General features: G+C 53.3%; 1 protein-coding gene across 3 annotated transcripts; it reads left to right on the top strand.

Moving 5' to 3' along the window:
* The first annotated feature begins 1936 nt into the window (after window positions 1–1936).
* On the top strand, window positions 1937–19131 carry SLC35F6 (solute carrier family 35 member F6). Of its 3 annotated transcripts, none has more exons than XR_015135833.1 (6): window positions 1937–2138; window positions 11026–11098; window positions 12175–12346; window positions 12837–13049; window positions 13283–13844; window positions 15375–16241. XR_015135833.1 is itself a non-coding variant. In XM_086323601.1 (6 exons), the coding sequence occupies exons 1-6, from the start codon at window positions 2062–2064 to the stop codon at window positions 15842–15844; spliced, it is 1116 nt and encodes a 371-aa protein (XP_086179727.1). In that variant the 5' UTR covers window positions 1937–2061; the 3' UTR covers window positions 15845–19131. The 3 variants fall into 3 exon arrangements, 2 of the variants coding, with proteins under 2 accessions (XP_086179727.1, XP_086179728.1); XM_086323601.1 differs by having other exon boundaries at window positions 13734–13844; window positions 15375–19131; XM_086323602.1 differs by lacking the exon at window positions 12175–12346 and having other exon boundaries at window positions 13734–13844; window positions 15375–19131.
* Window positions 19132–20538: the final 1407 nt, after the last annotated feature.

Here is a 20538-nt window from a genome sequence, read left to right on the forward strand (position 1 = left end):
TGCCTTTTACAGGCTTCCCTGATAGCTCAGATGGTAAAGAATCTGCCTGCAATGTGGAAGACCCGATTCGATCCCTAGGTCGGGAAGATCCTGTGGAGAAGAGAATGGCTACCCACTCCAGTATTCTTGCCTGGAGAATTCCATGGACAGAGGAACCTGGGGGGCCACAGTCCACAGGGTTGCAAAGAGCTGGACCGGACTGAGTGACTGACACTGCCTCTTACACATCCTCACGTTGCTGCATGGTGAGTGGTAAACTCACTGCTCTCCTCAATGAAATCCCAACTCCTTGAGGTCTCCTGCTTGTCTTTGGGGTCCCTTCCCTAGCTTTGGGCCTGGCACTTAGAGGATTCCAAGTGTATTTGCCCATAAATCCTTTTGTCTCCTGACTCGAGAAACAGTAATTTGATGAATGATCAGAACATCGTGATAAATTAAAATTCATTTTATGATGTGACTGTGGAGACAAAGACTGTGCTACTAGTGACATCATGTCGGGCTGATGACACCACTAATCATTAATAATTTTTGTTTCAAGACAGTGTCCTTGGCTTGATATACATGAGGAGAACAGTCCAGAGCCCCCAAGTGTGTCACAGCTCTGTAGTGTGTCATAGCTCACAGGGATGGGCTATGCAGCTGGTGTGGACCGAGCTGGTCTGCTCCTTGGGACAGAAATTCATTCATCTCTACACACCTCAGCATCTCACTCAGTATATCTGGAAAACTGAAGTAATCCCTTTACCGGAAACTGGTGGTGGTGTTGAAGATAAGCGCAGAAGAAACCTCTTTCTGCATCTCTCGACTTCCCCACTGACTGAAAAGAACAGGCCACATTGTAGGAAAGTTCCCGGATCATCTGTGGGTCCCAGACATACTCCATGCCCACATATACCTCTGGGCAAAGCACTGCCATTCACCCCTGTGGGACAGCCCTTCCCCTCTATCCTGTGACCTCCTACTATTGTCCCAAATCCCACTTATACACCTTCTCTATCAGGTCTTCCTGGTCCAGCCCCTTGAGAGTTTTTCCTGATTCAACACTGGTCATCTTCACAAGGTCAAGGCAGTCCTAGGGCAGGCAGGAGGAGTGGGCAGGCAGGCCCCATCTCCGCAGCTCTAGCAACAAGATCTGCAGTGATGAAGCAATGTGCTCACTGGGTCTGAAGCAGGTCTTTCCAGGCCTTGAGCTCCAGCCTGTGGTATGACATGAGCATGGGCTGCAGACAGAGGCCCAGAGGTGAGGACAGAGGGTGGCTGGGAGCTGAGAACCAGGAGTAGGACTTCAAAAGCTGAGACGCCTTTGCACATAAACCCCTGAGCAGGATCCCAGGAATCCAGGGAGGAGCAGTGGATTGAGACTGGTGGAGGAGCTTAGAAGGCACAGATTTGGGGGACACTGAACAATCTGCGTGCAAACCCCCCTCCATCACTCAGTAGTGTGATCAAAAGCAAACCACTTGGCTTCTCTCAATTTAGCTTCCTTTGCTATAAAATGGTCTCCCAGGGAGCAGGAACTACTCTTACACCACTTTTCTGGAAGATGTGAGCCACACCACGAGTTGGGATCTCTAGGCACTAGTCTCAGGCCACCTGGGAGTTCTCTGGGTACCCTGCAGAGACGAGATTCCCACGCGGGGCGTTTCTACTTTGTGGTTTGCCTCTGACATTGTTCAGCTCAATTTCTCTAAAGGGTTTACCAAGTGCTCTAACATCCACGGATGCAATGTCATTGCATTGTCCCATCAGCCTCTTTTGCAGAAGGGCCTCTTTTGCACCTGGGGCCGTGACTTGCCAGTCACTCTGTGGGGACCAGCGCTCGCAAATCCCGTCCGGCAGAGCACCCACACCGAGACCGCGGGCGTAGACGCCCAGGCCCGGAGCCCTCCCTGGGGCGGAGCGAGCCGGCGCGGGGCGGGGCCTTTTCGGGTCACGTGACTCCCGGCCCGGAAGCGCTCGCGCCCGAGACCCCCGGGTGACCGGGTAGCGAGCTACCATCTCGAGCGAGCGCGGAGATTGCGGGGGGGACCCTCTAGTATCGCGCTCCCCGCATCCGCCGCCATGGCCTGGACCAAGTACCAGCTGTTCCTGGCCGGGCTCATGCTCGTCACCGGCTCCATCAACACACTCTCGGCAAAGTGAGTCCGGGCCTGACCGGGAGGGGTTGGGGCTCGGTAGGGTCTGCAGCCGCCCGCAGGGGCGCTGACGACCCCCGCCCTCCTCCTGCGCCCTCCCCCTTCGCGGCTGTCATTTCCTGGCCTCACCAGCCAGCTCAGTTTCTCTGATCGGTTCACGCGGTTCATAGACCACCCAAGAGGTGCAAGGCACCGGGGAATGCGAGGAGGAGCAAGCAGTGTCCTGGGTGGAGATCCGAGCCCCTGCTTTAATCCCAGCCAGTCACTTTCCAATTCAACATCTTTAATGGGAGGGCGTTCCTCTCTGCTGCCCATTCCAAGGTGGCATCAGGGGCGCGGCCCTCCAGGAGCTGTGGGCCGGGGAGGGCTACGATAGATGCCACGTTAGCCGAGTGATCCGTGAGCATGGAGGGCTGCGATGACAGAGTAGGGGGTGCTCCATAGGCCCCTCCTGGAGAACTGGTTTCAGCTGGGCCTTGAAGCTTGGGTGGAATTTCTGCTGTGGTGGGAACCTCGAAGCAGGAACAGCAAGATCTAAGGGGATTGTAACTCGCTTCAAGTGGCCAGGCTAGATTTTATCCCACAATCAAAGAGGGGCTTTTGAGAAAGTGATTCAGTGAACCTGGTGGTCAGGGTGAAAAGTAATTTGCAGGAGGGAAAACCACTCCAGGGCTGCTGCAGAGCAGATGAGGGGACCTTGGAGGTAGAGGTGAGGTGGAAAGGGAAGGGCCAGGTGGGAGAGACCAGGCGCACAGTGAAACCACAAGGCCTGACCCACAGGGTCAAATAGTCACTCCTGGGCTTCTGCCTGGGAGAACAGGAGTGTTGTTAACCCAGACAGGGCAGGCAGAGGGGGTTCTGCTCTGATGTCAGAGGGCGTGGTGCTCATGGGCCCATAAGGACAGTTCTCAGAAGGTTGGGGGTTGATGACCTGGGGCTGTCATGAGACTGAGGGACCGAGCACAGTCTCCTTTTTGTAACAAGCAGGAGGTCCCGAGAGACAGCCCCTTCTCTTGATGGCCCTTTGGCTCTTTCTCTGTCCCTAGCTCGGCACCGGGCCTTCCTGCCCCCTGCCCACCAAGAACCCCAATACCCAGAGCCCAGCCTTTCTCTGAGCCAGTTCCAAGGTGCATGTGGAGGACAGTAGACAGTGACCCTCTCCCAGTCAGACCTCACTTCCACCTGGGTCTTGCCAGGCTCGAAGCAAAGGGGAGTCACCCCAGTCACCTGAGGGCTGTGCCCCAGGCCCGTGGGGTTGGTGGGGATGGTTGTATCTTATTCATTTTCTAGAGTGTATTTCCCCAGCGCACCCCATCAGTGATGTGAGAAATGCCCCAGAAGAGAGGTCTGGGAGAGAGGTCTTCTGTTCAATTCTTCAGACACGTATAAGGTACTTACAGTATGGAAGCCACTGCCTAGACGCAGGGAAGAAGACAGAAGTGACCAAGAGAAGGTCCTGGCCTTTGAGATGCTTAGAATCTGCAGTGGATGAGACAGATGTGTACATGCTTGACAAGCACAGTGTCCTCCCTTCTCCACAGGAAAGTGGACCTCTGGGTGGGGCCCACCTGTCTCTCCCATTGGGCTCTGGCCAGCCATGTCTGTGTCTTGTGCTGGGCTCCTGGGCCCTGAGGCCTCCTGAAGGGTGCTCCTCTTGCTGAGCGCTTAGCTGTAAAGGAAACTCCACCGGAGGTCTTCCATCTCTGTTAGGATCTGCAGGCCACAGAACAAGTCACTGTCCATCAGTCCCACAAGTCCAGGCCTCAGTCTGGTGCTTACAGGGTGGCTGTGATGTGCCATGGCCACTGTCCCGAAGGAGAGCTGAGTTACTACTGAGGTTACCTGTGTTGACTCAGCTCCTTCCTTAAAGAGGTCAAAACCAGTCTGGTGAGAAACCAGAGGATCCTCAGCCCCAGGAGGCTTTGCCCCTGGAGGCTACCTGAGAGGCCAGAAAGAGGCTTTCAGGTGGGGACCCAGCCTTTGCCTGTGACCTGATGGGCTTTTCAGGAGCCTCCCTACCTGTGACAGGCCCTAGTATTGGACCCTCAGCAGTGTTCTGAGGCCAGACTGTAAGAAGAATGCTCTCAGAGAAAGAACATGGGAAAGCATCGGTGTACATCCTGATGGGGATTATCGATTTGAAATCACACTCTGACCTCCAGTTTCCAGCAGGGACAGACAGACGGGAATGTGACCACAGCAAGTAAGTGCTAACCAGCTAATACCCAGAGAGAGAATAGCATGTACCAGGTCCTGCCCCAGCTGCCTTTCGTGAGTTAATGAATTCTCATAATCACCCTATGAGGTAGATACATTTCTTGTCCCTGGATAAGGAAAGTGAGAATCTGGAAAGAGTAACTTGCTTGCCCAAGTTCAACTGAGCTATGAAGTGGCAGAGTTTGTATTTGAGCCTAAGTAGTCTGGTTCTAGAATCCATGCTCTTAACCTCCAGTATGAATGAAGCTGGGGACTTCTCTAATCATTCTCAGGGGCATTTAGAGTTGTTAGAAACATAGAAATTATCCATTCTAATCCCCACAATTTACAGTCAAGGTCCCAAGGAAAGTTTATGTGTGTATATGATTCAGCTGGTTGGTGTCTAGAACCTAGGTCTCAGCATTTTGGTCCAGTCCCTCAAACTTCCTCTTCCTTGGGGCTTCCTCTTACACCTCCCTGGACAAAAACAGACAAGCATGTGCCTATGGACGCTGTAACCCTATCAGTGGCATCTCCCCTCCCTGCCATCAGAGTGCCTTTGCTCTGGGCCCGGGTGGCAAGCAACTGAAGCCTCTGTCCCAACGCTTACTCAGGGTTCAGGTTTAGAGTCTCTAGTAGCCTTTTGCAGTGTCTGGGCTGTCGAGTGAGCATGTTTCCCTCCCCGGCTTCTTGGGAACTGAAGACAGCGGATGAGGAAGTGGGCGTGAGCACGTGCTGCTGCTGTGCTGCGACCATAGGTCAGCTGTCTGCTGGAGGAGGTCACTGCCCACTCAGGAGGATTGGGTGCCCTGCAAGGAGCCAGCCTGCCTGGGCTGGGCTGGGCTGGGGGTCACCTGAGTGCAGAAGGGAAAGTCATGGATCAGGCAGGCCCTTGGGTGTGGGCAGAGGTCCCCTCCCTTCTCCTTTCTGTGGCTGCTTCTCCCCCACTACCAGGCCTTCTGCTGGTGCGCCTCCTAGAGAACAGACATTTCGGCCTCCTCTGGCACTGCGTGGGGCTGTCTGCCTGAACCAGTGTGCCTTCTGGAACTGCATCCTCCTGAATCCAGCTGGGGTTCTGTACATAAAGAGCCAGGGTCAAGTAGATGCTCACTCAGGAAGGCTCAGCTCCCCTCCTAAACTTCTGCAGGCTGTGAAGCCCACCCCCCCATGAAGGGCCACGGGGCCATGTTCTCCAGCCACCAGACCCGCTGGGTCCTGGGACCCTGCAGGAAGGGGGCAGGGGGCCTGCGATCATGGGCCTCGATTGGGGAAGGGCTGTCAATCTCCTTTCTGTTTGTGCTCTGACTTTCTCACCATGGCAACTGCCCCTCCCCCGCACCCTGTGAGCAGCACAGGATAATTGCTTCCAAAGGGTTAATGCTGGCTGGAGAAAGCCTGAAATCTGGAGAAAGCCTGCAATGGGGAGGGCAGTGTAGGAGAGGAGAGAGCATGTGGTTTGGCAGCTGTGGGATTAGATGAGTCACTGGGCCTCTCCAAGCTTCAGTTTCATCTATAAAATGGGCACAAAATCCCTGCCCCACCTCTTAAACATGCTGTAAGAGCTCCTGAGGAGAGTCTTCTTATCCTTAAGAGACGGAAGGGCTGTCATCATTTCTTACCACGTGAGCCACCTGCTGTGACACCCCAGAGGGTGGAGAAGCCCTGGGGCCCTTCTTAAGGTCCGGAACAGGAGAAAGAGGCTGACTCACCAGGATGTGAGCAGAAATGGCCCAGATTCTTCGGGAAGGTGACAACAACTGATGGATCCGAGACAGCCACACCAGCCACTTCCTCAGCCTCTGACCGCAACCCCCAGCCCCACGCAGACACACACACACACACCCCTCTGGGAATGCTGAGCTTGGGAGTTTTGACTGGGCCAGGCCACGCCAGCATGACTCATCCCCCAGGAAGGCGAGCCCACCCCGCAGCCCTCTGAGGCCCAGGGAACTCAAGGAAACCCGCTTCTGCCAGTGGGAGGCACTTCCTCATGTGGCCTCAGCCTAAGCCTCCTGGGTCCCCACAGGCCTCCTGCCCTAGGGACCATGGCTATCCCCAGAAAAGAGTGTCCAGAGAGTGGAGGGCCCACCTCAGCCAGGAAAGTGGGAAGGATCAGGAGGAAGAAGGTGCTCGGTGTTGAGGAAGGAGCACAGAGCAGGGGGTGAAGGCTCACAGGCACTAGAACTTCCCTGTGTGCCCAAGCCCTCTCTGGCCCCTGGGTTTCTTGTCTGTGAAACTAGGAGCTTCCCGAGATGATGGCCGAGTTTGTCCTCCTCTTTTCGGCACTCTGGCCCTCCATCTGTTCTGCAGGATGGGTCGCAGAGGAGGGACACTCCCTGGAAGCCTTCAGGTGGAGCTGAGCTGGGGCCACACCCACCCAGCCCAGAGGAAAATTTTGCAATAAGGAGTTCATGATCTGAGCCACCGTCAGCTCCCTGTCTTGTTTTTGCTGACGGTATAGAGCTTCTCCATCTTTGGCTACAACGAATATAATCAATCTGATTTCAGTATTAATCATATAGTGATATCTACGTGTAGAGTTGTCTCTTGTGTTGTTGGAAGAGGGTGTTTGCTATGACCAGTGCATTTTCTTGGCAAAACTCTTAGCCTTTTGTCCTGCTTCGTTTTGTATTCCAAGGCCAAACTTGCCTGTTACTCCAGATATCTCCTGACTTCCTCCTTTTGTATTCCAGTCCCCTGTGCTGAAAAAGACATCTTTTTTTTTTTTTTTTTTTGGTGTTAGTTCTAAAAGGTCTTGTAGGTCTTCATAGAACTGTTAAGCTTCATCTTCTTTGGCATTACAACAGCAGAGGAGAAAGGGAGAAGAGACAGAAAAGAACTTTTATTGACTCCCTGCCATCTGCCAGGTCTTTTATGTCTTATTTATTACTTTTGCGAGTTCATCAGTGTTGGCATCATTATCCCCCTTTTATAGGTGAGAAATCTATAACTCATCCAACCTGTGACATTCAAAAGTCTCAAGTCTGACCTTTCCATATATCCTGCTACCTTTTCTGAAAATAAGTTCAAGCAGGTGGGTTTGGGCCTAGATCCACCCGTTAACTGTATGAGGCTGAAACAGCTCTCTCTCGCCCAAGTCCCAGTCTCTAAAACAAGGGTCCTTGTTATGAGACTTAAACCACAAAGCCCACGTGAAGTGGTCAGCCAGTTCAAGGAGAAATACAGATCTGGTACAAAGTTAGTACACAATGAACTGTGCATTTATAAATACACGTTAGGGAAGCGTTTTTCAAGGAGACAAGTGCTATCCCATTGGGGAGTCACTGATGTCACCCCCAGATGAGCCAGGGCTGGCTTTTGGCCGTTGTTCTGTGCTACCTGAGGGCTTCTGTAACTGCACAGTGAGCCAAACCTTTCCCAGGGCCAAGTTGGGAAGCCTGACTCCTTCCCAAAGTGACTGCAGGCCTAAACTCCTCCCTGGCCCCAAGAGGCTGGGTGGGGCAGCCTGTCCTGACACCTAATCCCTGGGGCTGTAAGCCTGCCCCAGTCCCTCAGATACAAAAAGATTCCATTTCCCCTGCTGGGAACCTGCCCAATCCAGTCTGTTCAGGCAGACCCAACCCTTGGAGAAAGGAGACAGCACCAGGGGAGGGGAGGAGGCTTTGCACCAGCCCTCCAGTGCTCCTTGAGGTGCCCATCCCTAGGGAAGGGCAGGCCTGGCTGGTCCCACCAGCAGGGGGCAACTCAAACCAGGTGGCAAATTAGCACTGTGCATTTGGACTGTAGTCACCACCTACCCATTTGTCTAGTGGGGTCTAGAAGTCCATTCATGAAACCCAAACAGTTTAAATTTGTGTATAATTAGGTTCTAGGAGCAAAGAAAGCTGTGGAAGTTACTGGATGCTGAGTTCATATCCTCTCTAGTGACAGTGAGTGTGGGACCAGAGAGTCACACAGATGTGAGTTGTGACTGTCAAGTGCACAGGCAGTAGCCCAGCGGGAGTTCCAGGAGGTGGCCCCACCGCCAGATCGGAGTCTTCTTGAGCCTACCCGTCTGTGTTCTGGGTGCGGCCCCAGGAGAAGGGGCTTTCATACCAGCCCTTATCCTAGGCTTCTGGTTGACCATGAACTTGGCAAGACCTCCCCTGTTCCTCCTGGAGGAGCCCTGGGAATTCTCTCTCTGACCTGCTCACTTGCTCCAGGGCCATTGTCTCTGTGCCCTTGGTAAAGCTTGACCTCTTCATTCGCCCTGCTTCTCTCTGTTTCGCTCAGCTGCCTCATCCAGGCCCTCCGCCAGGGCTCTGTCTGTGACAGTGAGTCTGGCTGGAGAGTGGGTTACCTGGGTAGGCCATACACGTGGCGGCTGGCCTGTCCTGCACGGGGAAGGATCCCCAAGCCAGAATCTACTGCAGATTAGGCAGAAATGAGACCCGTTGGAGAACAGGCAGTTTCTGTCCTTAGTGGGGGCTTTCTTTGCCCCTTTGGTACTGGGTCTGGTTACATCCTGATCCCCCGACCCAGATTTCCTCTACGTTCCCAACCAGGCACATTAGCACTTCTCTTTAAGGGCCCATCAGCTCCCCTTTGACCTCCACTGTTCCCAAGCAAGCACTGTTCCTAACATCCCTCCTCACATCTTTGGGAGTGGATGGGGTCTCTCACCTTGAGATAAGTCTGCCATAGCCCTGTTTTGTTCACTCGCCCTAGGATGTGTTCAGGTTTCTTTGTAGATGTGGTCTCTGCCTCCCGCTTCGTGCTACCATAACCGCTCAGCCCGCCCTGCCTGCTGCCTGCATCTGGGCATCATGCCCTTGCCCCAAGCTGTGGGAAAGAGCTCCCAGAGAAGCCCTGCCTTGTGTGTGTTCCTCGCTGAGCCGTGTCTGACTCTTTACAACCCCATGGACTATAGCCCGCCAGGCTCCTCTGTCCATGGAGATTCTCCAGGCAAGAATACTGGAGTGGGTTGCCATTTCCTTCTCTAGGGCATCTTCACAACCCAGGGACCAAACCCAGGTCTCCCTGGTTCAGGATCTTTGTCAAACTCAGATCTGCAAGCGGAGTGGCCCCTGCTCAGGGCACAGGAGGCAGAAGGCTTCCCTGCCCTCTGGGAGCTGAGGCTTGTACAGAGAGGAGCTGGAAGATAGGTGGGGATCACAGTGTAGCTGCTCTTGACAGATATTGTTAGGAAAGACATTTCAGAAGTCCCAGGTGGCGCTAGTGGTAAAGAACCTACCTGCCAGCACAGGAGATGGAAGAGACGTGGGTTCGATCCCTAGGTCAGGAAGATCCCCTCATGTAGGAAATGGCAATCCACTCCAGTATTCTTGCCTGGAGAATCCTGTGGACAGAGGAGCCTGGTGACCCTATGGCTGATAGAGTTGCAGAGTCGGACACGATGGAAGTGACTTAACACACACACACACCTAAGCCTTATACTTTAAAGATAGCCACTGTCTATGCGTGGGGTGCTATGGTCCGGAGTGGGGGAAGCATAGGCAGGTCAATGACCCATAGAAAGTAGCCCTAGGCCTGTGTTGACCTGAGTCAGCAGTGTGATATGGCAGATACAGTCCAAGCCAGGTCAACTAACCAGGATGTCCAGCACGTGAGAGGGGCCTCCCTGTTGCCCAACTCCATCCAGGCCAGATCACATGCCTTGGGTCTGGGCTTGGCCCCACCGGAGCACTTCCAGAAGTCAGCAGCCAGGGAAGGAAAGGTTAGCAAGGGCAGGGGCTGCTTAACCAGAAGATTCAGAAGGTGGAAACATCTCCAAATATATGAAGGGCTTTCAGATGAAGGAGAGATTCAATCCCAGGGACATAACACAGCCCAGTGACAATGAAATTCAGGGGCAAGAGCTTTAGTGACAGACGTTGGTCAGTGCAGAATGGTTGGTAGCAGCAGCCCAGAGCACTGTGCCGTGACAGGTTCTGGACTCAGTGGGGCCACATGCCAGAGTCAGCCCATCTGCTGGGCGCTGGCTGGCGGGCCACTCCACAGCGCCATGTCCTTGCCACCTGCTTCTAAGCCACTGCTAGAAAACCCTGCCAGACCCTTCAGGTTATGTGAAGGTGACCAGGCGGTCCGTGTCAGGTGGGCGTTTCCCAGGGCCCATGTGACCCGCAGACCAGGGACTCGATATTTTTTGAGCATGGGTCCTTTGATAGTCTGGTGAAGCCTAGAGTAGTGTTTTGAAGTGTGCAAATAAAACACCAAGGATTACAGAAAAACCTAATTGCATTGAAATAAGATTATCCAGACATTAAAAAAGCCAGTTTGTAATATAGTAACAGGTATGTGCATGCACTTCTTAACACATGAAATTATAAGCAGTGGGTCTGATTACTGTAATTTTTGACTAGTGAAGAGTGTAAATGATACTTCACAGTATCTACAGTGACTCGAATGTGAAAATGAGAATAGCTGTGATTTCCATGTGTGACAGAGTTGTAGGTCCTGCAATAGTGTATTTATAATTTGAAGAAATGCTAAATTTCTGCTAGCGGTTCATGAGATTTCAGCTAAAGGTGCCCAGGCCCCCACTTTCTGTCCCAACTCCCAGGTGAAGACCGCTTACTGTGAAGACTAGCCCCTTCAAGGGGGAACCCCACTCTGGGCCGAATCCCCTAAGTCTGGCCTCTTGGCATCAGGAGGCGTGAGCTCTCTGCAGGCCTGGGACCAAGTGGGAGAACCCGTGCACTGCAGGGTTTGACTTTCTCTCTGTCTGCTGCAGGTGGGCGGACAACTTCGTGGCCCCGGGCTGTGGAGGGAGCCAGGAACACAGCTTTCAGCATCCCTTCCTCCAGGTATCTGTGCCTCTTCTCTCCAGCTCTGTCTCCCAGGGCTCAGGGCAGGTCCCCCCGTGAGGCCTTGCTGTTTCCTGTCCTAGGGGTGGAGTCCCCCTTGCTCCCTACTTCTCTGCCTCCCTCCCCAGAACACAGGCCAGGGTGTGGGGTGCCCCTGGAAGGGGCCAAAGGCCCTGTTCCCTGTAGGAGGCCTGCACAAGTCCTGGTGCGTGGTCCTGTCCTGGACACCTTGAGGCCAGCCCTCACCATGACAAAGTCAGGACCCGTTTGGAAAAATCAACCCCTAGTGAAACCTGCTCTCCAACCATGGGGAGCCCAGACCCACTAGGACGGGGCAGGCACCATCAATGGAAGGTACCTTATTGCTGGACTGGGAAGTGGATGAGACAAATTTCAGCCTCAGTTCTGCCAGCAACTTGCTCTGTGACCTTAAATAAGTTCCTGAGCCTCTCAGGGTCTCAGTTTCTCCATCTAGAACTTGACCAGGAAGTGGCCTAGACTGGTGGGTTTTCCGGCCAGGCTCTATAGCCTTAGGGTTTCCATCGAGGTGTCTGAGGCGCTAAGGAGTAGACGTAGGCAGCTCCCACACAGGAGCTCTGCGTTTGTCTGTTTTACATGTTGGGTTTATAGGTTATCTCTTACTTGAAGAAAGATGATTTTTTTTTCATTTTTGTTATGGGACTTCCCTGGTGGTCCAGTTGTTAGGACTCTGTGTTTTCACTGCTAAAGGCTTGGGTTTGATCTCTGGTCAGGGAACTAAGATCCCAAAACCATGTAAACTGTTAGTTGCTTAGTCATGTCTGACTTTTTGCCACCCCATGGACTGTAGCCTGCCAGGCTCCTCTGTCCATGGGATTCTCTAGGCAAGAATCCTGGAGTGGGTAGCCATTCCATTCTCCAAGGGATCTTCCCAACCCAGGGATCAAACCTGGGTCTCCTGCATTGCAGGCAGATTCTTTACCATCTGAGCCACCAGGGAAACCCAAAACCGTGTGGCATGGACAAAAGAAAAAAAAAAAATTAGTTGCTGGTGAACCTCCTTCCAGCTCTGAACTGGCCTGGTTCCATCCCTGCAGGCAGTGGGCATGTTCCTGGGAGAGTTCTCCTGCCTGGCTGCCTTCTACCTACTCCGGTGCAGAGCTGCGCGGCACCCAGACACCAGCGCAGATCCCCAACAGCCCTTCAACCCTCTCCTTTTCCTGCCCCCAGCCCTCTGCGACATGACAGGGACCAGCATCATGTATGTGGGTGAGTCGCCAGGCCAGGCTGCCAAGGGCTCAAACTGTGGCCCCAGGGGGATGCTGGTGAAAGAGCTTCCCCCACCCCCAGCTCATCTTCAGTTCAGTTCAGTAGCTCAGTCGTGTCTGACTCTTTGCATGGACTGCAGCATGTCAGACCTCCCTGTCCATCAACAACTCCTGGAGTTTTCTCAAAATCATGTCCATTGAGTCAGTGATGCCATCCAACCATCTCATCCTCTGTCTCATCCTCATAAACTCATCTTCAGCACCCCCTTTACACACACACACACCCCTTTACACACACACACAGAGCTCATCTTCAGTTCCCCCTTTACACACACACACACACACACACACACAATCCTTTACACACACACATACCACCAGCATTCACTGAGTACTTAGCACGTGTCAGCTGCCTTCAGCTTTGAAGACACCTCAGTGAACAGAGCAGCCTGGCCCTCAGGAGCTCACATCACACATCTGTCCTCTTCCAGCGCTGAACATGACCAGTGCCTCCAGCTTCCAGATGCTGCGGGGAGCCGTGATCATCTTCACAGGCCTGTTTTCAGTGGCCTTCCTGGGACGGAGGCTGGCACTGAGCCAGTGGCTGGGCATCCTTGCGACCATTGCCGGGCTGGTGGTGGTGGGCCTGGCCGACCTCCTGAGCAAGCACGACAGCCAGCACAAGCTCAGCGAAGTGATCACAGGTGTGGCCGGGGACAGGCGTCCAGGGGTTGCCCCGCACAGAGTCAGGGGAGAAAGCATCTGATAGGCTCTGCTGCCTACCAAGCCTCGGGGGAGGGTGTGTGGGGTACCAGCTGTTGGCCTGCACCTGCTCTCGAGGTGATGGGAGCAAGCAGGGCCAAGCAGCATGAGAGAGGGGTGGGTAAGAAGTGGGAAGGTCGGAGAGGGAGAGGGCTCAGGCTACGTTTACTTACAGCCACACAACCTACGGGATCTAGGAGAGGAAACGCATGAACGTTTACTGAGCACTTACCCAGTGATCAGCCGGCACTCTGCACTGTGCTCGTCATCACCGTCAGTCTTACGGCCCCGGAAAGGAAGGCCTGCAGCAGTTTTACTGTGAAGTGCCACCCTGGTCCCTCAGAGGCAGAATTAAGCCAGAAATATCCATCTCAAACCTCATTGCTTCTCAAAAGACCCACTTACCCCAGTTGTGCAGCCCTCAGACCCGCGGGCCTTCTGGAGCCTCACCCGAGAGGGGAGGGGTAACAGTGCCTGCCCTGTTGGCCTGCCCCACCCCTCGGGGGCCAGGAGATCAGGCTCAGGGATGCCCTGCAGAGTCAGGGGCCGTGGGGGGCTGTTCCGTCCCTGAGGGAGCTGTCTCCCCGAGCCCTGGCCTCACACTGGGCCCCTCCTTTTTGCCACAGGGGACCTGTTGATCATCATGGCCCAGATCATCGTCTCCATCCAGATGGTGCTGGAGGAGAAGTTTGTGTACAAGCACAACGTGCATCCACTGCGGGCGGTCGGCACAGAGGGTGTGTATGAACACGGGCTGGCAGGGGGGCGCTGGGTGCAGTGAGCCCTGCAGGGTGGCACGTGGAGAAAAGGTGGTGAGGGCCCGGTGGGTGCTGGGGACCTCTGGGAGGGCTGAGCCTGCCGCCTCCCATCCTTCCCTTCACCACGTACATGTTGACAAATACTCTGACACGTGCCATGCACTCAGCCAGGAGCTAAAGGAGGACAGAGGCGAAGATGAATAAGATGCAAGCCGCACTTTAGGGAAGCCGACCACTTCCTAGAGCAGTGGGGCTGCTCGAAGAAAGGAGCAGGCAGTCCACCCTTACTCAAGTGATAGTTTACTTGCCAAGCATATCTAGTGTCATGGCCCAGGGAAGGTGGCATTTGAGCTGCAGGTTTCAGCAGGCAAGAGTGGGAAGGAGGGAACTGCAGATGCAGAGGAGATGTGGGGAGCTGGACATGAGTTTGGAAACCAGTGAGGAATAGTTTGGGCAGGGGTACACATTTGATGTTGGGGAAATAACCAGGAATTGAATATGTCAGGGCCACATTGTAGAGAACCTTGTACATCAGGCAAGCGGATTTAGATCTTAAATGACAGGCAGGGAAAAACTACCAAAGGTTTTTGAGCAGGAAAGTAAATCAAAATCAGTGCTTTAAAAATGTAATACTAACAGGGTGGATTAGAGCAATGCAATCAAGGTGTGACCCTTAGTCTCTACGGGGAGCTGGTTGTGCCTGGCGCACTGTGAGCCGAGGGCCTACGACAAAACGTGAACCACCTACATCGACTATGTCATCAAGCACACTGATCGCTTCCACTTATTTTTTTTCTAGCATGACTTTCAGAGTGAAATTGAAAGCGTCAGTCACTCAGTCGTGTCAGACTCTTTGTGACCCCACAGACTGTAGCCTGCCAGGCTCCTCTGTCCATGAGGATTCTCCAGGCAAGAATACTGGAGTGGGTAACCATTTCCTCCTCCAGGGGATCTTCCCCACCCAGGTGTTGAACCCAGGTCTCTGGCATTGCAAGTGGATTTTTTACCATCTGAGCCACCAGGGAAGCTACTTCTGAGTGAAGCAGTGCCTTGATTTGCATTCCAGTCCAGCTCCTTGTCACAGACCAACGGCACTGAATTAGAGAGCTGTGTTTCTCCACACTTGGGAGAGCAATGTAGTGCTTGCAGCCAGCCAATCCTTCTGTCAGTGAATAGAACCGAATTTTAAGAAACATCAGACAGCATTGTATGTTGTAAGGATAGCTGTTTTGTGGCAGTGCGTACATGACTGTGCACTGGTCACAGTATAAAATGTATTTCCTGTTCTTGGTCCAGTCAGAAAACACAGGTTAAAAGTGGAGAAGGGGCAGCCAGAGCCCATTCAGTAGGCAGTTTTGAGTTTCTAACGAGCAGGACGCCTCCAGGACCTGAAAGGAAGGAGCTGGTTTGAGGGCGGCTTGGCAGGGGTGGCCAGAGGTCAGCGGAGCCCTGGCACGGTGGGACCAGGGCTCCAGCAGAGAACCTGACGTGTTCCCTCCACTCCCGCAGGCCTCTTTGGCTTCGTGATCCTCTCCTTGCTGCTGGTACCCATGTACTACATCCCCGCCGGCTCCTTTAGCGGAAACCCTCGCGGTACCCTGGAGGACGCGCTGGACGCCTTCTGCCAGGTGGGCCGACAGCCACTCATTGCGCTGGCGCTGCTGGGCAATATCAGCAGCATCGCCTTCTTCAACTTCGCGGGCATCAGCGTCACCAAGGAGCTGAGTGCCACCACCCGCATGGTACTGGACAGCCTGCGCACCGTTGTTATCTGGGCACTGAGCCTGGCGCTGGGCTGGGAGGCCTTCCACCCGCTGCAGATCCTCGGCTTCCTCATCCTCCTGGCGGGCACCGCCCTCTACAACGGGCTGCACCGCCCACTGCTGGCCCGCCTGTCCAGGGGCCGGCCGCCAGCAGAGGAAGGCGAGCACGAGAGGCTGCTAGGGGGCTCTCGGACTGCCATCAACAGTGCCAGCTGAGCCTCCTGTGGGGCCTCTGCCACCACCTGGACGCTCCTTGTTCACCCTGAGGCTGAGGCCACGTGGGCTGGTGAACCTCAAGTGCTCTGTCCCCCAGGCCTCACCCTGCCCCCTCCCCACTGACCCCCACCCAGGGCAGCCACTGCCACAACATCCAGGTCTTCCTTTGTCACCATCCCATGCAGAGAGATGTTACCCAGCCCCCTCTGAGGCCTGAGTTCCATGCCCAACCCCTGCCAGGCTTCCCCAGCCCCCCAGACCCCCTGGAATACTAGAGCTAAATCATGGGGTAGAATTGAAGCAGCCCTAGGGCTTCCTCTTAAGTCATAAGCTAAATGTGGTTCTCCCAGGAAGAGAGGTCAGTGAGCAAATTCTAACAGAACTAAGTACCCCGTTTTCTACGACTTGTAAGATATTCCCTAACTGGAGACTGAAGTTTCAGCTGGGGTCTTGCTGCAAACGCTGTGTGCTCCCCAGCCCTGTGCCAGGTTCTTCTGGGCCTTGGCTCCTGCTCTGTACAAGGTGTCCATGGTGTAGGACCAGCCTGGGGAAGGAGGAACAGCCCGTTTATTGGAAATGCCTCCTGCCCACGGTGCTCCTCCTCGCTCACACCCCCGGGCCTGCCCACCTGGGAGAGATTACAGGGGGTTTCCAGGCAGCCCTTGATAACAGTTTTTATGAACTCTGATTCAGCTTCCATTTTAAAGCTGAGGAAGCTGAGTACCAGAGTTTTAAGCTGTTGGGCCGAAAGGGCTCTCCTGCCCAGGGCTCTGGCCATGCAGCTACATGATCGGGTGGCAGGCTGGGGTGTCGAGGGCATTTGGGCCTCAGCTCCACCCCCAGCACCCCCACTGCATGGAGAGCCCTCCAGGGTGATGGGTCTCCCAGGAGTCTACCATTCAGAGTGATGCTGCTATCACTGCTCTCTAGTTAGTTAGATAACTAACATGTTAGTGCATAACAGCCTGCACAGGCAGATGTGGATGAGAAAACTATGGCCCAGAGAAGGTCAGGTGATGTCCTCATGGAGGCAACATTCCAAGTGCGGATTGCCTGATTCCAAACCTGTGGCCCCACCTACGATACGAGTGTCTCTGGGATCTTTGGGCGGAAGTACATCCTGTGCTCTTGTCCTCCAGGTAACCCACCCCTGAAGAGAGGGTGCTGGTAGCAGGGACCCCAGGGAGCTGAGCAACCCTTCTTTCCAGTGGTCCTCACTCTGTGGTAGTTTCTGGAGCCTCACTTCACTCCCTGGGCAGCTCTATCATGAAAACAAAACACCAAATGCCTTCCTTAAATAGATCATGGGGAAGGAATCTCTTACCAGCAAAGCCCTCAGGCTGTGGGGATCCAGCAGGTTCTTACCATCCTGTACCCCCAGCTCTGAGTTTCAGGGGGCCGTGAGCTCCTCTGGGCCATGGTGTGTATCACAGGAGGAAGGAGACGGAGAGTGAGGAGGTGGGGACTACAGCTGCTTGGGGGGTTTACAGTGTTGTTTCAGGGGTTTTATTTTTAAAAACAAAGGGAAATTGGCAATACGGACTTTTCTCTTCAGTGAGAAGGAAGAAACACAAGGGTTAGGACATTCCTGGAGGTGATGTCTAGAATGTCAGAGTGGAAAAACTCTAATGCACCAGAGAAATCATCCAGTCCCAACCCCCATTGTTCATGTGAAGAAGTTGAAGCCCAGAGAGGAAGACACTTCTCAGGAATGCACAGAGCCAGGGACTGGCAAAGCCAGATTTGCTGGTTCTCAGTCCTTTCCCATCCCGTTCTCCCATCGGAGCAGGGCTGGGAGTCCAGGACTGGCTAAAGTAAACAAATCATGGACCATGTGGATTTTAGCATCGAAGGGTTGTGGAGTGAGGGGCAGCAGAGCATGGGGAGGGGGAATCATAGTCAGGCCTGCCACCCACGCAGGCACCTGGCTTTAGGTCTTCACATCTCTAAAATGGGGAGGCCAGGCCTCACAGGATGGCTGTGGGCATTAACCTAAGGTAATAAATGGAAGGTACCTGTAAATGCTTGCAATGCAGTGTCCTGTTAGGCTGCTCTGCCCACCAGGGTGGCTGTCAGGTGCTTAGGTCCCAGAGAGCCCTGATGCAGAGCATCAGTTTTGCTTGGGGTTGGGGGGATCTTCTGTTACACTATTGTGGAGTAGAGTGTAAACCTCATGTCGATTATAAGATAAAACAGGATGCCTTGTGAAATTTTTATGTTGAACCTAAGTACCCCTCCGGACCGTGGAGGTGTATCTTCTCTGTCCTGGTGTCTGGGGGGCTTCAAAGGATGAGTGTGGGAGGCTGTGCTGTGTTGTTCTGGTCATGGGGGTGGAGAGGATAGGATCCCTACTCTCCCACTGAGCCTCGAGGGTTGTGGGGGACGTCTGCAGCTGTGGCCTACTGCTCTGAGCAAGGTAAGGGGGCCCTGGACCCCAAAATTAGAATTGACTGATAACAGACTTATCAGTTCAGATACAGTGTTATTCAGGCCATCTGCATTGTGAACTTACCAGTCCCTGCCCGATTCATAGTGGTCCTGGAAAACCCTGGGGCTGGAGCATCCTCCAGGGCTGCCATCCAGGCCCTGGAGGAGCCCTTGGGCTCACTGCCCACAAGAGAGACTTAGGACTGTGCCAGGCGGTTGCATTTGCCTTCACTCGTCCAGAGGTCTCTTAACAATTGAACCACACTCAAGATGGTCAGAGTCCCCTGATGAGGATGGTAGGAGGATTGGACCAGATGGGCACGTGGTGTTGGGGGGAAGAAGCAGAAAGGGAGTCAGAGACCTGTGTCCTCAGCCCGCCCCTCCTTGACTGTGGCTTTAGACAAGTGATGTTACCTCTCCAGACTTTGGCTGCCTACAAGAGGGAGGTTCTTTGCTTCCTAAGTGTGTTCACCTCCCTGATGTGCTTGCAGATTGATTTTGTTCTTTCATGTTTCCCTTGGTTAAGAGCCCACCCGGCCTTATGTTGACTACATCCTTTGAAAATCTGAGGTCATCAGGGGGTTTCTCCTATAGCCATAAAAGTTTATAGATCACCCTTCTTCAGTAAGAACTCTGTCAAAAAAAAAAAATTTTTTTTTTCATGTTTTAAAGAATTTTTATTGGAGTATAGTTGATGTAAAGTGTTGTATTAGGGACTTCTCTGGTGGTCCCATGGTTAAGACTCCATGTTTCCACTGCAGCACTGCAGGAGGCATGGGTTCAATCCCTGGTCAGGACACTAAGATCCTGCATGGCACCTGGTGCAACAAAAAATAAAAAAGTGTTTTGTTTTTGCTGTATAGCAAAGTGAATCAGTTATACATATATCCACTCCTGTTTAGATAGACAGGTAAAAGGCCTCTGTAATGGCCTTTTCTTATAGGTCACTACAGAGTATTGAGTAGAGTTCACTGTGCCGTACAGTAGGTCCTTATTAGTTATCTGTTTTATATATGGTAGTGTGTATATGTCAATCCCAACCTCCCAATTTATCCCTCCCTTCCCTATCCCCCCTAGTAACCATAAGTTTGTTTTCTACATCTGTCTTGTCTCTCTCTCTCTCTCTCTCTCTCTCTCTCTCTCTCTCTCTCTCTCTCTCTATATATATATATATATATATACACACACATATAGGATTTCTATCCCGTAATTCAAACTTTGATTGAGAACTGATGTGCTCTAAGAACTGGATCCGTCAGAGAAAACCAGAGAGTCAGATGTGTAAGGAAGGAGCTGGAGCCCAGCACAATGTTTCCTAGTGAAAAGCCTTTGAGGGCGGGGGCGGTGGGGCCAGGGAGAGCGGCTCAGCGCTCAGAGCTGTCAGCTCCTTTGGAACCTGTGTCGCAGAATGAGCAGGTGTCTTCCAGGCTGGGAGGAGAGGAAGAGGAAAGTCATTCTAGGAGCAAGGAACAGCTGGTGAAAGCACGGAAGTGTGTTAAGTGTGTAACCAGATGATGAATTCAAGAGCTGCAGGTGAGTAGCTTGGTTTGCTGGCCATGAGTACAACACAGAGAGTGGCAAGAGACAAGGCCAGAGAGTGGCACAGGCCCCTGGGTAGTGCTGTACCTTTAGGCTTTGCTGAGCCACTAGAACTCCATCCTAGGATAGCAGGGTGCCAAAGGAGTGATGAAACCCAAATTGTTTGGAAAGATCACCTGGTTGTTATATGGAGACAGGTTTGACTAGCGTCAGGAGGTACTAAAGGCAAAGACTGGTAAAACGCCCATTGGGGACTTCCCTGGTGGTCCAGACGCCATGCTTCCAATGCAGGGGATATCGAATCCAATCCCTAACCAGGGAACAAGTGTCCCACATGCCATGTGGTGCAGCCAAAAAATTAAACAACAAAAAAAACACTGGTTAATTAGGGTCTAAACTATAGAAGGGCTTCCCTGGTAACTCAGATGGTGAAAAATCGGCCTGCAATGCAGGAGACCTGAGTTTGATACCTGGATCAGGAAGATCCTCTGGAGGAGGGCATGGCGACCCACTCCAGCATTCTTGCCTGGAGAATCCCACGGACAGAGGAGCCTGGCGGGCTACAGTCCATGGGACCTCAAAGAGTAGGACACAAGTGAGTGGCAACACTTTCAAACTAGAGAAATGGTGGAGAGGATGAAGATCGGAGACATTCAAAGAGTAGACTTATATTTTTGAGCCCTTGGCTGTTGGATGGTCTATTGTGTAAGCTGTCACCAAAGACTATG

The sequence above is a fragment of the Bos grunniens genome, chromosome 11, assembly GCF_055505025.1.
Source record: "Bos grunniens cultivar Pamir isolate PY7600 chromosome 11, Bosgru_T2T1.0, whole genome shotgun sequence".
Classification (NCBI taxonomy): domain Eukaryota; kingdom Metazoa; phylum Chordata; class Mammalia; order Artiodactyla; family Bovidae; genus Bos; species Bos grunniens.

Excerpts from the sequence above, each read along its gene's own strand:
- SLC35F6 (XM_086323601.1), top strand. The coding sequence starts at position 2,062 with ATGGCCTGGACCAAGTACCAGCTGTTCCTGGCCGGGCTCATGCTCGTC. Across the intron at positions 2,139-11,025 it reads ATCAACACACTCTCGGCAAA|GTGGGCGGACAACTTCGTGG; the intron begins GTGAGTCCGGGC and ends TGTCTGCTGCAG. Across the intron at positions 11,099-12,174 it reads TTCAGCATCCCTTCCTCCAG|GCAGTGGGCATGTTCCTGGG; the intron begins GTATCTGTGCCT and ends CCATCCCTGCAG.